Raw genomic sequence first — 13,203 nt, 5'->3', positions numbered from 1 at the left:
AAAAAGGGAACATGTCACTGGATATTTGCCTGTGTTTTATATCAGATAATTATTTAATCTATGACTATTAATTAAATCTGCATGAATAATAATTGAGTCTTCTGGGCTCAACCCACACATACAAAGAAACAAACAAACATAAATATGGCAAGGAAAAAAATAAATTAGCAAGGTGAAAACAATTGGGCACAATTTTACAGGAGATCATGGCAGTTTCACTGAAAAATAAACAAACCTTACCAGGAGTTTGCCCGATTTCTTGGAAAAAGAAAATCTCATTACACTTAATTTAAGTCACATTCATCTGACAAGTCCACATAAATTCATGCATGTTGTTTTGGCAGCAATTTTCCCTCATTACAAGCAGTTTAGGTCCAAGCTTTTGAATGTTACGCTTTCACACATAACCAGTTTGGTTCAGATGAAATTTACTTGAGTCCATTTGCAGAGTTGATACAGTTTAGCACTGATGTTGAACGCTGTCAACTGAGCTCTAAAAATGTGGGTCCCAGGTAGCTTAATTTAAAGGTAGCTTTAAATTCGATTCTGTTGATGTTTGTTTGCTGCTAAAGCCAGATGTATTTGTGTAAAAAAAAAAAAAAAAGCAACCTACAGGCCGAAAGAATCTTCAGAACAATTGCACAAGTGTCATTTTCCTGTACTCATCAGGCTGCAACATAGAGATACGGCAATGCAGTTCAGGAAAGTAAAGGAAGAAGTAAGGTTAAACTGTGTTGTTTTTTAAGCTTTGAAGTGGCATGACAGCAAATCAGAAAAAACACATGTGGATGGACACCACTGCTGTGGTTAAAATATTTAATTTGTTTCCTCTCGAGTTTTCTCCTATTTTCTCTCCACAGTAACGGCAGTTTTGTTCTGAAATCTCCTACAATATTTTCCATGTAGTATTATAGTAAACAAAGGAAACTTCATAATTTTTGAATGCTGAGAAACTGAGAAAGAAACGCTCATTCATCAAACATAACAAACAAAATCAACTGAAAGCTCATGCTGTCCAACATCATGTCAAAATCAACATTGTTCACAGGGATTATCAGAGCTTCGGTTTCATGTTTAATACAGTTTAAAAGTCATATCTGATCTAACATTACCAGATTCATGCTGCACATCAAGTCCACACTGAGTTATGACTCATTTAATGTGTATTTATCTTTCACTGAAGTTACAAATTGCATTCCTGTATACTTAATATATACGGGCCCTACAGTGTGGCTGGCATACACAAGAGCTATGGTAGATGCCATAAGCTTCCCCGTTGTAAGTCATCAAAACATTAAACATCAACTGATTCAGAACGGTCATCTCAATATTAATGATAAATAATTGAAAAATTGCAGTTCTGATTAATGCTGTGGTTCTTGAAGGTGGATGTTTTGAAAAATATTTCAAACTCAAAGAAGTTGTGTAGTGAATGCATGCAAGACTTGAATCATCAGCCAATCCCCTGATCAAACAGGGAATATTTGATCAGTTTAATAATGTCTATAAGTCTCAGTAATGCATAAATAATATTATTTTAGATATTTTCTAACTCAAGCTCCCTTTCTTAGCTTTATTTTTTCCTTATTTCCAGTGGACAGGACAATGGATTGTGCAGGAAATCAGGGAAAGAAAAACATGCAGAAAAGAGGCCAAAGGTAGAACCCGAACCTGAGCTGCCCACCTGGAAGACTAACTTTTGTACACGGGGCGTGATTTAACTGCTAGGCCATCTGTGCCCCCTCAAAGTCTCTCTAAAGATTTTTGTGTTCACCAAATCTACAGTGACCAGTACAATTATAAGGATTTTTAGCACAGATTTTCCTTGAATTTCTTCAAGCTAAATCCCCCGAAACACTATCAGCGCTTTGTCTTCTTGAGGCAACTGCCAAATGAGTTCCTAGATCACTGTGTGAAATGAATTCAAAACTTGGCAGCAAAAAAATGAGCATGCATGTGAATTATTCAGCAAAAAAACAAAGATTTTATTGTTCTTACAAATCAGATAGACCACAATCCCTTTATTCCCCCCCGAGGGTGTTCTAGCTGAGCCTTTAACTCACCAGACTCCCTCGTCCTGCCTTTGACCGGCGAGCTCCAGGGTCCCATCCCGATGCCATTAACAGCCTGAACCCTGACCTCGTACTCCGTCCACTCCTCCAGGTCCTCGATGGTGAACTCTCTCTCCAGACGGTCAGCGATGACGTGGGTCAGCCCTCGACCTTGAGAGCCAGCACGGGAATACTGAATCCTGTAGCCCACCTGCTCTGCAATCCCATTATATTCCCACTCAGGTAAAGGCTGGAGAAAAGAGAGGAAAGTGGATCAATATCAGCCAGAGGTCTAAAACTAAACTTTATAACTGTTACTTTATGCTTAAGCAGTTTTCTACTGACCATCCATCGTAACCAGAGGCTGGTCTCACTGGCAGTGCGCAATGTGACGTTGGCGGGGGCCATGTCAGGAGGAGCAGGCAGGGTCTGGATCTTTCTGGAGGGCTGGCTGGGAGGACTGGTGCCCACGATGTTCACCTGACGCATCCTGAACCTAGTGTTTGGAATGAAACGTGTCATTAAACTTCTGCAGAATTATTGTTTCAGCATAAACACAAAATCAATTCACAGAGCTACTCTGGTAGTTTGAGTATATACCATTTTACATGAGGGAATGAGACCAGGGAACTGAATGTGAAATATTTTTTACACTGTGGTCTGAAAATACTTAAAATTTAATTTCAATCCAATATCCGCTCCTCTTCAGTCAAAGTAATACAGCTGATGTAGGTCTTCAGGGACAGGCTTAGAAAGGCTCATTGTTTACTGAAAGGATCAGAAAAAACAAGCAGACTTTTGATAAAAATCACATGTTTGTTTTGAGGTCGTCTGAAAATCCAATGTTAATCTTGTTCCAAATCAAAAGAATAAAGAATAAGACATGGTAAAAGTAGCAAGATGTCTGCTGTTTGTAATAAACAGCACGTTCGATTTCCATGTTCCAGGAAGGCCTCATTAAGATTAAGATTCTCATTTACAAGAGTGCCCTGGCCAAGAGTGGTAGCAGCACATTTAACAAAGACAGACATAAAACACAAAGCAATTACGCAGTTCAAGCAATCCAGGGCTACAGAGCAGAAAGTCATCAGTCGAAACATCTGCGACCTGATGCATCTTCAGTGCTTTTATTCTACTTTTATAAAGAGCAGAGCAGATTTTTTGGCTGCATGAGCAACGCACTTGCAACTTCCATTTACCCATTACAAGACAGACTTTGGAAACTGTAGTATCCAGAATAAACACTGACCGTCCACTTTATTAGGTACACCTTGCTAGTACTGGACCCCACTTTTGCCTTCAGAACTGCCTTAATTCTTCGTGGCATAGTTTCAACAACATGTTGGAAACATTCCTCAGAGATTTTGGTCCATCTTGGCATGATGGGCTGCACATCCATGATGTGAATCTCCTGTTCCACCATATCCCATAGATGCTCTTTTGCATTTCTCAACTGGTCTAGAGCCAGGACACCCCACCACATCCTTGTGGACCATTTGCGACCCAGACTTTTGAAAAATTCAATCATTACCATGTGTTTTTGATGGAAAATGTTACTGTTTGGACCCTTAATGGAAGAAAACATGAATGAACAAAGAGAAAGGGCAACATGAACATGTTTGAAAAGTGCATCATTATTGAAGGGCATGCATTTATACATTTTATTTTACTCAGTTTTCCTCAGACAGCATAGAGATTTGGTAATTTCTCAAGGAATTTCCTCATTACTCAGGGAAAACAATTTTACCATGGGGGTTAAGAATACAGAAAAGTTGAAACCTTGAGAGGACACCTAAAAGGAGACCTAAATGTATTTGAAAAGTGTAATACAAATCTATGGATGTACTGTATGTCCACACACTTTTAAAGACTTTTTGTCACATTTTTTTCCTGGCACCCATTCACGACCCACTGGAAAAAGCTATTTAGGTCTAAACCCACCAGTTGAGAACCACTGCTCTATTGGATTGAGATCTAGTGACTTTGCAATGCATTGCAATGTTTAAAAAAACAGTTTGAGATAATCTGAGCTTTTTGACATGGTACATTATCCTGCTGGAAGCAGCCATCAGAAGATGAGTACACTGTGGTCGTAAAGGGATGGACATGGTCAGCAACACTACTAAGGTAGGCTGTGGTGTTTAAACAATACTCAGTTGGTACTAAGGGGCCCAAAGTTTGCCAAAAGACATCCTTCACATTACACCACCACCATCAGCCTGCACCGCTGATACAATGCAGGATGGATCCATGCTTTTCCATTCTTCTGTTTTCCAGTTTTGGTGAGCCTGTGTGAATTGTAGCCTAAGTTTCCTGATGTTAGCAAACAGGAACGGCACCCGATGTGGTCTTCTTCTTCTTCCCCATTCTGATGCTCTGTTTCAACTTCAGGAAGTCATCTTTACTACATCTTCATGCCTAAATGCATTGAGTCGCCGCCATGTGATTGGCTGATTAGCTAGTTGTATTAACAAGCAATTGAACAGGTGTACCTAATAAATTGGTCAGTGAGTGTATGTCAGGCTGCAGTCTGTTTTTTTAATTCTCTCAAAGGAACATCATGGCAATACCCCATTCAGGTGTTCGGAAAGTTTGGAAAACATCCAACGAGGGTCAGTCTTAGCAACAAAACATATGATGTATGCAGGCACCACTGTAGAGGAAGATAAGATGACTTGACAGGAAGTGCAACCCTTATGTCAATACCCAGTTTCCTCACAACCAGTGGAGCCAGTTTGTAAATTAAGCTCTTACAGAAGACAGGAGTGAAAACATCTTTTCCACCAAGGAAATCTTTCAGTGTGGTTCTTTGATCTTCCTTTAATAAAGAAATGTTGTCCAGTGCTGATAAAACTGCTGCTATGGCATCAACCACCGTTATCTCTTCATGAGCCGGCAATGCTTCTATGTTTGCAGTCACTTCAACTAAACCACACCTGTAACCACAGCCTCTATCTCCTTAAGTGACGCTAAGTCATGAATAGGAGGAGAGATAGGTGACAGAATTTTACCTGTAGAAGGTGTACGGGTTGAGTCCTGGCACCTCTAAGGAGCGAGCTTCAGGCTCATTGGTTACCTGGTGAACCATCACCCAATCTTCATTTTCTCCCACAACACCCACCTGGAACCGACAAACATGGATAACCATAAGATTTGTATCAATTTGAATACACATCTGTGTCTGTGTAACATAAATAATTCAAAATAAGAAAAAGCTGGCTCACCTGAGCCTCCACCTGCCATCGAGAAATGGATGTCTTGCCGTCATATCCTGGTTTGAACTGCAGGGTGACGGAGCGAGAGCCAATGTTGGAGATTGCAATGTTGGTAGGAGGGCCAGGAAGCTCTGTTAAGAAGCAAAGAGACACAATCAGACACAAATAAATGCAAAAATGTCCTTTTTCTGGCTGTACTGCCTCTCCCACAGGGTGCATTAAGGTCTGTTGCCTCCGCTGAGGGCAAATGCATCTACAACAGCTCCCTCTTGTGGCCGTACAGATACCACACACAGCTGAACCGCTCTTACTTCTCCCTCCTGTGCTCCTACAAGTAACTTCAGCTTAGACAGCAGAAGCAGATTAGATGTGGAAAAAGATGCTTACACAGAGTACACAGGCAGAGACAATGCCATGAATGTCAATTACACCGCAGTTATCTGGAGATATGATTCAATCTGATATCCTACTGTTTACACTTGAGCCGGGTAAACAATAAGAATGGATTATTCCTTGGAAATCCATGAGGGGAAACAAATCTGAATATGGCGAATTGAAGGAACAGCAGGAAGGCGTTTTTCTGTATATGAATCTCATTATTTGTTGGTGTATTGAGGGATTTTCTTTGTCTTCTTTCTAGGTCTATATGTGTGAGAAATTGTGCATAAAGTGATTCATTCTCCATCTTTTCCCACTGAACCCACTAAAACATATAGTTTACATAAATTCTACCAGAAGATATTAACGTCAGAAGCAGCAAGCTGGACTGTGGCCTGATATTAAAAACATAAAATCATTCCTGTGGGTGCGTTAAGCAATTATTTCAAGATTGCTTAAATGCAGGTGCATTCAACCCTAATGAAATGCAGATTGCAGCTTTGCTGTGGTGAAATTACCACCTCTAAATCATTTCCATGACTGATGATTGAGTGCTTTTAGCTTTGCTTTTGCAGACACATAGGTGTTTTCTTTACACATAAACAATGACAGTAATCACCACGCAGGGACGATAACTGCTGCTCCACTCTCTGTCTAACAGCCTTTCATTTCACAGGTTGCATGGATGCACAGCTTCTGACTGCTGCTCTGCTAATTGTATTGTATTTCTATTACACAATTTTGCAAATATGAAATCATTAAACACTGTAATTATGTTCAGAGCTCTCATGGGAGCTGTTATTTCATGGACATGGGGCAGATATGAATTGGTTGTTCTTTTTTTTTTTCTTCTTCTTTTGGTTCCGTCCCAGCCGAGGAGACTGAGGATCCTGTTTCATTTAGTCTAGCGCCAGATGCCGTGGAGAGTGTGCACAGAGTTTAATGTGAAACAGTAAATATGCAGGAAGGGATGGTGCAGTAAAGGTTCATAGCTATTGGAAAAAAAGTTAGAGGAAATCTGCATCACAGAGTTGATGTGTGGGGTTTTACAGGGGGCTTTTAGGAGGCAGGGGAGGCTTTGATACAGCTCAGCACTGGTGGCCCTGGTTCCAGAAGTAAATTTCCCCATTCCAATCCTCAATCCTCCTTGTCTCACTGGGCATTCCCAGCTTTTGTGAGGCCTGGATGTTGACTGATGGCCAGAAGTGCCAACTGGACTCCTTTGTGACAACTTCAGCGCATTTTGGGGTATCGTTGGCAAGACCATGTGAGACGAGATGCCCTGATGGGAACAGCAGCTGCACTTTTATATGCATCTGGTGCAGTTTCCTATGCCTGATCCAGCTTATTGCATACTGGGTGCCCAGGACCCAGTGGGCTGGTCCAGACGTCGGGGGCGACCATGTGCATTGTGGAGGGTAGATACCTGTAGAGATGTGGCATGGCGCGGGCTTGGAGGACGCCAGAGCAGTAGAGGGCCAAGGTTTATGCAGCGAAGGGCCAAAACGGCTTTTGTCAATTGTAAATTTGTAAATTTGTAAATGAAATCATTTAAAAAACGGCATTGTGTATTTACTCTGAATATCTTAGTCCATTGGTTCCCAACCTGGGGTCTGGGCACCAAAGATCTTGGGTGGAGGGGGCTTTCTGCTCTGAGGCTGCCAAAATTAGATTTGCAAATATTGACTAAAACCATGATAAAGAAGTTATTCAGTAGTTTAAACAAAAGCCTTTTGATAAGAAAATCATTTGTATAGGCCGTTTTTAGGGTTTTATCAGTGAAACAATTAAAATCTTACTTTTTGACAGCAGTGTGTCACTTTTTCTACTCTCTTGGATCCTGGGGGGTTCCACTTTTCTTAGGTACATGTGGGGGGGGGGGGGGGGCTCCAAGGAAAAATGGTTGTCTTAGTATAATATTGTCTCAGTCTAATATTAAAGCTTGTTTGATGATCTGAAACATTTAAATGTGACAGATGAAGCTTAGCATTAGTTTATGCAAGACATGGAAGTCACACACCCAGCTGATCAGCTGATAGCTAGCTGATCCCAATTATTGCCTCCAAGCTCCCTCAGCCATTCACAGCTCTTTCTCTCAACACTGTGGTGTATTTAAATAAGACATACTTCTAACTAATCCCATTTATGCTGGTGCACCATGCTGCTGCTACTGGCAAAGCTTAACCTCCTCCTCCCCAGCCTCCTCCTTTATAGCATGAAGCCTGTTGCACCCTTATATCCAAAGCCTTCTCTGCCAAGTAAAACTGTATATCCATTCTGCAATTACATTGTAAAATGTGTGACGAGAATGTTCCCTGACTGAATACCCCCCCACCCCACAAAGAAACCCCCAAGAAATCAGGAAAGGACAATGCAATTTGATCCACAAGTAAAAATCAAGCCTTAAACTTAAACTGGCATTTTTAAAGAAGGTATGACAAATGTTAAGTTTCTCATAAGGTCATCAGCTTTAAGATTGAATTTTTACAGAGTCAGATAGGTCAGCTTTAAAGAAACAAAATCAACCCTGGAGTATTTTTGAGTTGCGTGTTAGGAATTTAAATACAGCAGTTTGAGGTTTTTTTTTCTCTTAAGAACCACAACTTATGCATGCTCAGGAAAGAAAAGGTAAAACTCAAACTTAATCTGCTTTGTAACAGAAACTTTCAAGTACACCTTAGTTCACTTTCTTTGTAGAACCGAGCTGCATTATTTGTTCTGACAGTGTCGCTACCGACCTGGTGGGACACCGGAGGAGATGGTGGAGGAGGACAGCTGGCCCTGGCCTTTGGAGGTCATCCCCGCCACTTCAATGGTGTAGGTGGTGAGAGCGGTGAGTCCGGTGACCCTGTACTCTAAAGTCACATTCGGCAGGTAGTGGGTGACTCTGGTGTTCGTCCGGTTGTACTCCTCCCATGAAATGCGATAGCCTAAAGAGCGACAGAGACACGTTGACGGGAAAGGAATCCTCAGAGGGAAAATTCAGCAGCACTTGGACCACAATAGCAACTCTCAGCTCACATGCTAGGGGCAAACTATCAGAACTATTAAATTAACTTCATCAAAAATTTAATACAGCAAATGAAATCAGCCTGCGATTATACCTCCCTGCACACATCCTCCACCCACTCCTATCCACACATACACACACTTACCCTCTCAAAGTTAATGCAATTTGCTCCTTGGCCGGCAGCTCTTTTCATGTGATTGCATAAGGCATTAGGCGGCATTTCTTGCCAAATCAATAATTTCACAAAGCATGTCAGTGTTTGTCTCCTGGGAGTGTGAAGCGCATGAAAATGTTTTAGAACAGCACTTCACAATATGCTGGGAAATCTCAGCCTCTGTAAACAGATGCATTTTAATGTAACTGGTGGGCATTTGTTCTTGATTTGAAGTTTGCACTGAATAAAGTTGGACTATGTAAACTGGTAGAGACAGAACAGAAGCTCCATGGGAGTTTATTTAATTAGGACATTTTGCATTTTAATCCCTGGACAAGTGGAGGAAATCCTTCCTTTATAAGATTATTTTGTTCTTTTCATCTTTCAGGATCATATTTGCGACTACTGGAGACACTTATGAGACTCAGAATACATCCAAAAGCCAAATATCTTTTTTTTGCAGGTACCATTTGCAGAAGAAACAGATTTAATGGTCTCCCTGAAGAGGAGCGGCACTGTTTGTTTTATTATTCAGAGACAGAAAGCATTTTATGTTCATCACTTTTTACACAGTATGATGATTTAACAGCCATTCTTTTTAGTGGAATGTCCCTTATCTCTGCTTACTTTTATATTAAAGACCTGAGTTGTGTTTGAGGAAGAGACTTTTTGAGGCATTTATTTTGCATCACTTGGAAGAGGAGATAATGTTCTTTTTTTTACAATGCAAGTTTTGTGTAAGGAGTTTGGAAGTCTAATATCATGCTGCAATAGCATATTTAGTCTTAAGCAGAAGCAGCCTTAGCAGTGGGAAGTCATGGTGCCTTGACCTCCAGCTCCTGTCATATATAACAGCTTTCCTGCTTCGCTTTACAGTCTTTTGGGGGTTTAACCCCTTAGAAATCCAGGTAAGATTAGTCAGAATAAACCGAATACTGTGTTTGAATCATTTGGAGTACGAGCACATGTAAGGCATCTTTTGAAAGGTAACACTCTGAAAGTTCTTTCCAAATCGTCAGACTCACTGTAGGTGCTAGCGGTATTGAGTAATACAACAAAAACACATTTTTTTCCCTGTCTGACTCTTTAAAGTGAAAGATGAATGTTTTTCTGATGAAAGTCCAGGACCCTCAGTAACCATCGTAACCATGGTCATATACCTAACTTTAAAAAGTCTGATACTCCTGAATGCTTCAACATACAGGCATCGTCTTGGTCTCAGAATCACTATCAGTATTACTGGCACTGAAATAGAGGCATAAACAAAATAGCGTACATTTTGTGAAGCTCAGCGTTAGTTCATACGACCAGTGGTGATCAGCTGACAGCCAGCTGATCTTAATTATCACCTTCAAGCTCCCACAACCAATCACAGCTCTTCCTCTCAACACAGTGGTGTATTTAAATATGACATACTTCTCATTAATCCCTGCTTGCATTAACGCTGATGCACCATGCTGCTTAACCTCCTCCACCCCAGCCTCCTCCTTCATGGCATAAAGCGTCATCCTTGTGTTCAAATTCATGCTACTATGGATTAATTGTTCTTGAATTAATTTTATTGCAGTCAACATTATCATAAATGGATCCATCCATATGGAGTTTTCTAGGTACCCCCCCAGAAAGTCGAAGCATATGGCTGGACTAACCCACGGAGCATGTTTTGAGCAGAGCCTTCTCCGCCAAGTAAAACAAGTGTTATAATAATAATAATCTACAAATAATACTAGAAATATTACACTTTACATTCAAATATTGTCCTGCATTTGTATTTATTTTGCCAGTCCTTAAGTGACAGGCACTGGTGACATCACAAGGGAGGCGGGCACTGCCCAAACCCGGGCCCTCATTGGCTATTGTAGGCTTTAGACAAGGTCCCAACTGGTCACATAAGGTGTCAGTCTAAAGAGACTATTTCTTATGTCTAATGTTTTCATGGCAGACTGTATCGAGTTATTCTCATTTTTACAGTTTCTAGATTTTCAAAATAAAGTTGGGGACACACTGAGTTGGGGCAGGGGGCACATGTGGCCCCTGGGCCGCCAGTTGCCATCACTGTTTTAGAACAACTGTGCCCACCCTGGATACATTTCAAGGTGGTTAATTCATGACTGCAGTCATCCTGTGATTGATTATTATATCTATTTCTTTCTTTTTCTAGTTTTGGGTGTGGAAAGCATACCTGTAAGAACGCCGTTCTTCTCGCTAGGCTCACTCCAGCTCACTTTTAGCGAGGTGTCCAAGATCTCAGTGAAACTCAGGTGGCCTACAGGACCGGGGGCTGGATAGGAACATGAAAGAATAATGAGCAAAGCCATGGGAAAAAAGAGCCATGCTGCATAGAATGAAAAATGTCTGCTGATCTGCTAAGTGTTATGTTTAAAATGTGGTCACAACAAAATCTGCAAATTAAGATAACTGTTAACAAAACTATCAGATGAAAATGAAGTTTTTAGCCAATAATCTCTGAGGAAACCGAGCTCTACTTCTGAAGATCCCTGCTGGATGCACCACACACTCAGAGTCATTAGCACCTCTCCACAACTTGCTACAGCATGAATAATAAATCTTTCCTGCAGGATGTGTTACTGTGAGATGCTTGTGTCCCTTCGCCGCCACCAGAGTGAGAAAAAGCATTTAAAAGAGTCACTTACTGTCCTCATGTGTCCTCAGTGCTCGGGGTGGGCTGCGTGGGCCGTCTCCGGGCGTGGTGAAACACAGCACTGATGTGAAGTACTCTGTGAACTTCTTCAGACCCATCATGTAGCCCACGTGGACGCTGTCCTGAAAGTTGGGTCCTACTGTTACCATGGCAATGTCGCTGTCCCTGCCGCGCTCCCAGGCCAGCAACTAAAACGCAGAAGAAAGACTAAGTGAGGTGAAAATTACCCAGACAGCTGAAAACAGAGCAAACTATTTCTCCTGTAATTTTTTCTCAGTCAACTAACAGTAGCTCATCTCTCTGGCGGTCCTGAGCCACACTGAGGGGATATTCAGCTTCATAGCTCTGCCAAATTTACTTAAAAAGATGCCCTGAAGAGGTTTTGACATGAGGAAATGGCTGAAAAGTATCAATTGGATCATCAGGGAAGGAAATTTCAGACTCATGAGAGTCATGATAACTTCCCATCATGCATGTTCATTGCAAACCATATACTAGTAAATGGAGCCTGGATTCAGCGATTACGAGCTAAGGTAACAAGTCCCAAAGGTAGGACTATTGGGTTTGTATCCAGCTTCAAAAAATGAGGGAGAACATCTAGGGAAGATTGGCTGTGTTGAACTCGCAAATCTAAAGTTGCTGTCTGTTTAGTGTTTTGAGGCTTAGTACATCAAATCATTGAGGCCAGGCTGATATCATAACAGTGTGCCTTATTCATTATTTTCTCCACCGTTTCAAGCCTCAACAATCTCGCAGATGGCACATCTAATAAGAAAAGGTTCCCTGTTTTGGCAGGAGAGTGGGATTGGGCCAGAGTGATTGAGGCGGCCTTTCAAGCTGCCATCACCTTGACTTTTTAGGGAACTAGTATCTTATGATGAAGAAAACTCAGCTTTCTTTAAGCATTTACACTAAGTGGACAAAAGTATTCATTTGTCTACTTTTTGCAGCTATATCAGCCTCCAGCCTTCTTTAAGGCTTTCCACACGATTTTAGGGTGTTTCTGTGGGAATCTGTGCTCATTCACTCTGTAATGCATTTGTGAGGCCTGGCTCACAATCTCCATTCTAGTTCATCTCAAAGGTGCTTAATGGGGTTGAGGTCAGGGTTCAATGGAGACCAGTCTAGTTCTTCCACACCAAACTCATCAGCCCATGTCTTAATAGTCCTTGCTTTGTGGACCGGGGCACAGTCATGTTGGAATAGAAAAGGGACTTCCACAAATTGTTGCCACAAAGTTGGAAGCATAGCATTGTCCAAAATGTCTTGTTATGCTGAAACATTAAGATTGGCCTTCACTAGAGATACAAGGCTAGTATCCAATATCCCTACTCCCCCAGATGGTTGATTTAACGTTATGTCTCCTGCTCGTGGCTAAGTTGCTGTTGTTCTTAAATGCTTCAACTGTTTAATAATACCATTTACAGTTGACTGTGGGATATGCAGCAGTGTTGAACTTTCAGGAACCACATTATTGCACAGGTGGCATCTATGGCATGAAGTTACTGAGCTCTTCAGAATGACCCATTCTGATAATGCCTTTATGGGCCCCCACTGTGCGGGGAGTTGAATTTTCTTTATAACTTATCATTTTTAGTTTGATCAAGAAAATGTAATCAATACATAAAAAGTGTTATGGCTGATATAACTGCAAGCTAGCAGGATGTCCTGTAGCTGTTTCTTAGGAAACCTAAGACCTCTGTCGGCTCTGCATCTTTGTTACAAGGTTGATT

General features: G+C 41.3%; 1 protein-coding gene across 1 annotated transcript in view; it reads right to left on the bottom strand.

The window, feature by feature from the left end:
• sdk2b (sidekick cell adhesion molecule 2b) overlaps nucleotides 1-13,203 on the bottom strand; it is a 179,467-nt gene that overhangs the window by 54,200 nt on the left and 112,064 nt on the right. The window contains exons 18-24 of the mRNA XM_041815899.1: nucleotides 11,463-11,658; nucleotides 10,991-11,089; nucleotides 8,383-8,574; nucleotides 5,276-5,397; nucleotides 5,063-5,172; nucleotides 2,397-2,547; nucleotides 2,064-2,301 (exon numbers count right to left, since the gene is read on the bottom strand). Of these exons, the coding sequence (XP_041671833.1) occupies nucleotides 2,064-2,301; nucleotides 2,397-2,547; nucleotides 5,063-5,172; nucleotides 5,276-5,397; nucleotides 8,383-8,574; nucleotides 10,991-11,089; nucleotides 11,463-11,658 (1,108 nt within the window). The remainder of the gene's footprint in view (nucleotides 1-2,063; nucleotides 2,302-2,396; nucleotides 2,548-5,062; nucleotides 5,173-5,275; nucleotides 5,398-8,382; nucleotides 8,575-10,990; nucleotides 11,090-11,462; nucleotides 11,659-13,203) is intronic.

Source organism: Cheilinus undulatus, linkage group 20, assembly GCF_018320785.1.
Source record: "Cheilinus undulatus linkage group 20, ASM1832078v1, whole genome shotgun sequence".
Taxonomy (NCBI): Eukaryota; Metazoa; Chordata; class Actinopteri; order Labriformes; family Labridae; genus Cheilinus; species Cheilinus undulatus.
The sequence above is the reverse complement of the archived record's forward strand: the minus strand, read 5'-3'. Positions and strand labels throughout refer to the sequence as shown.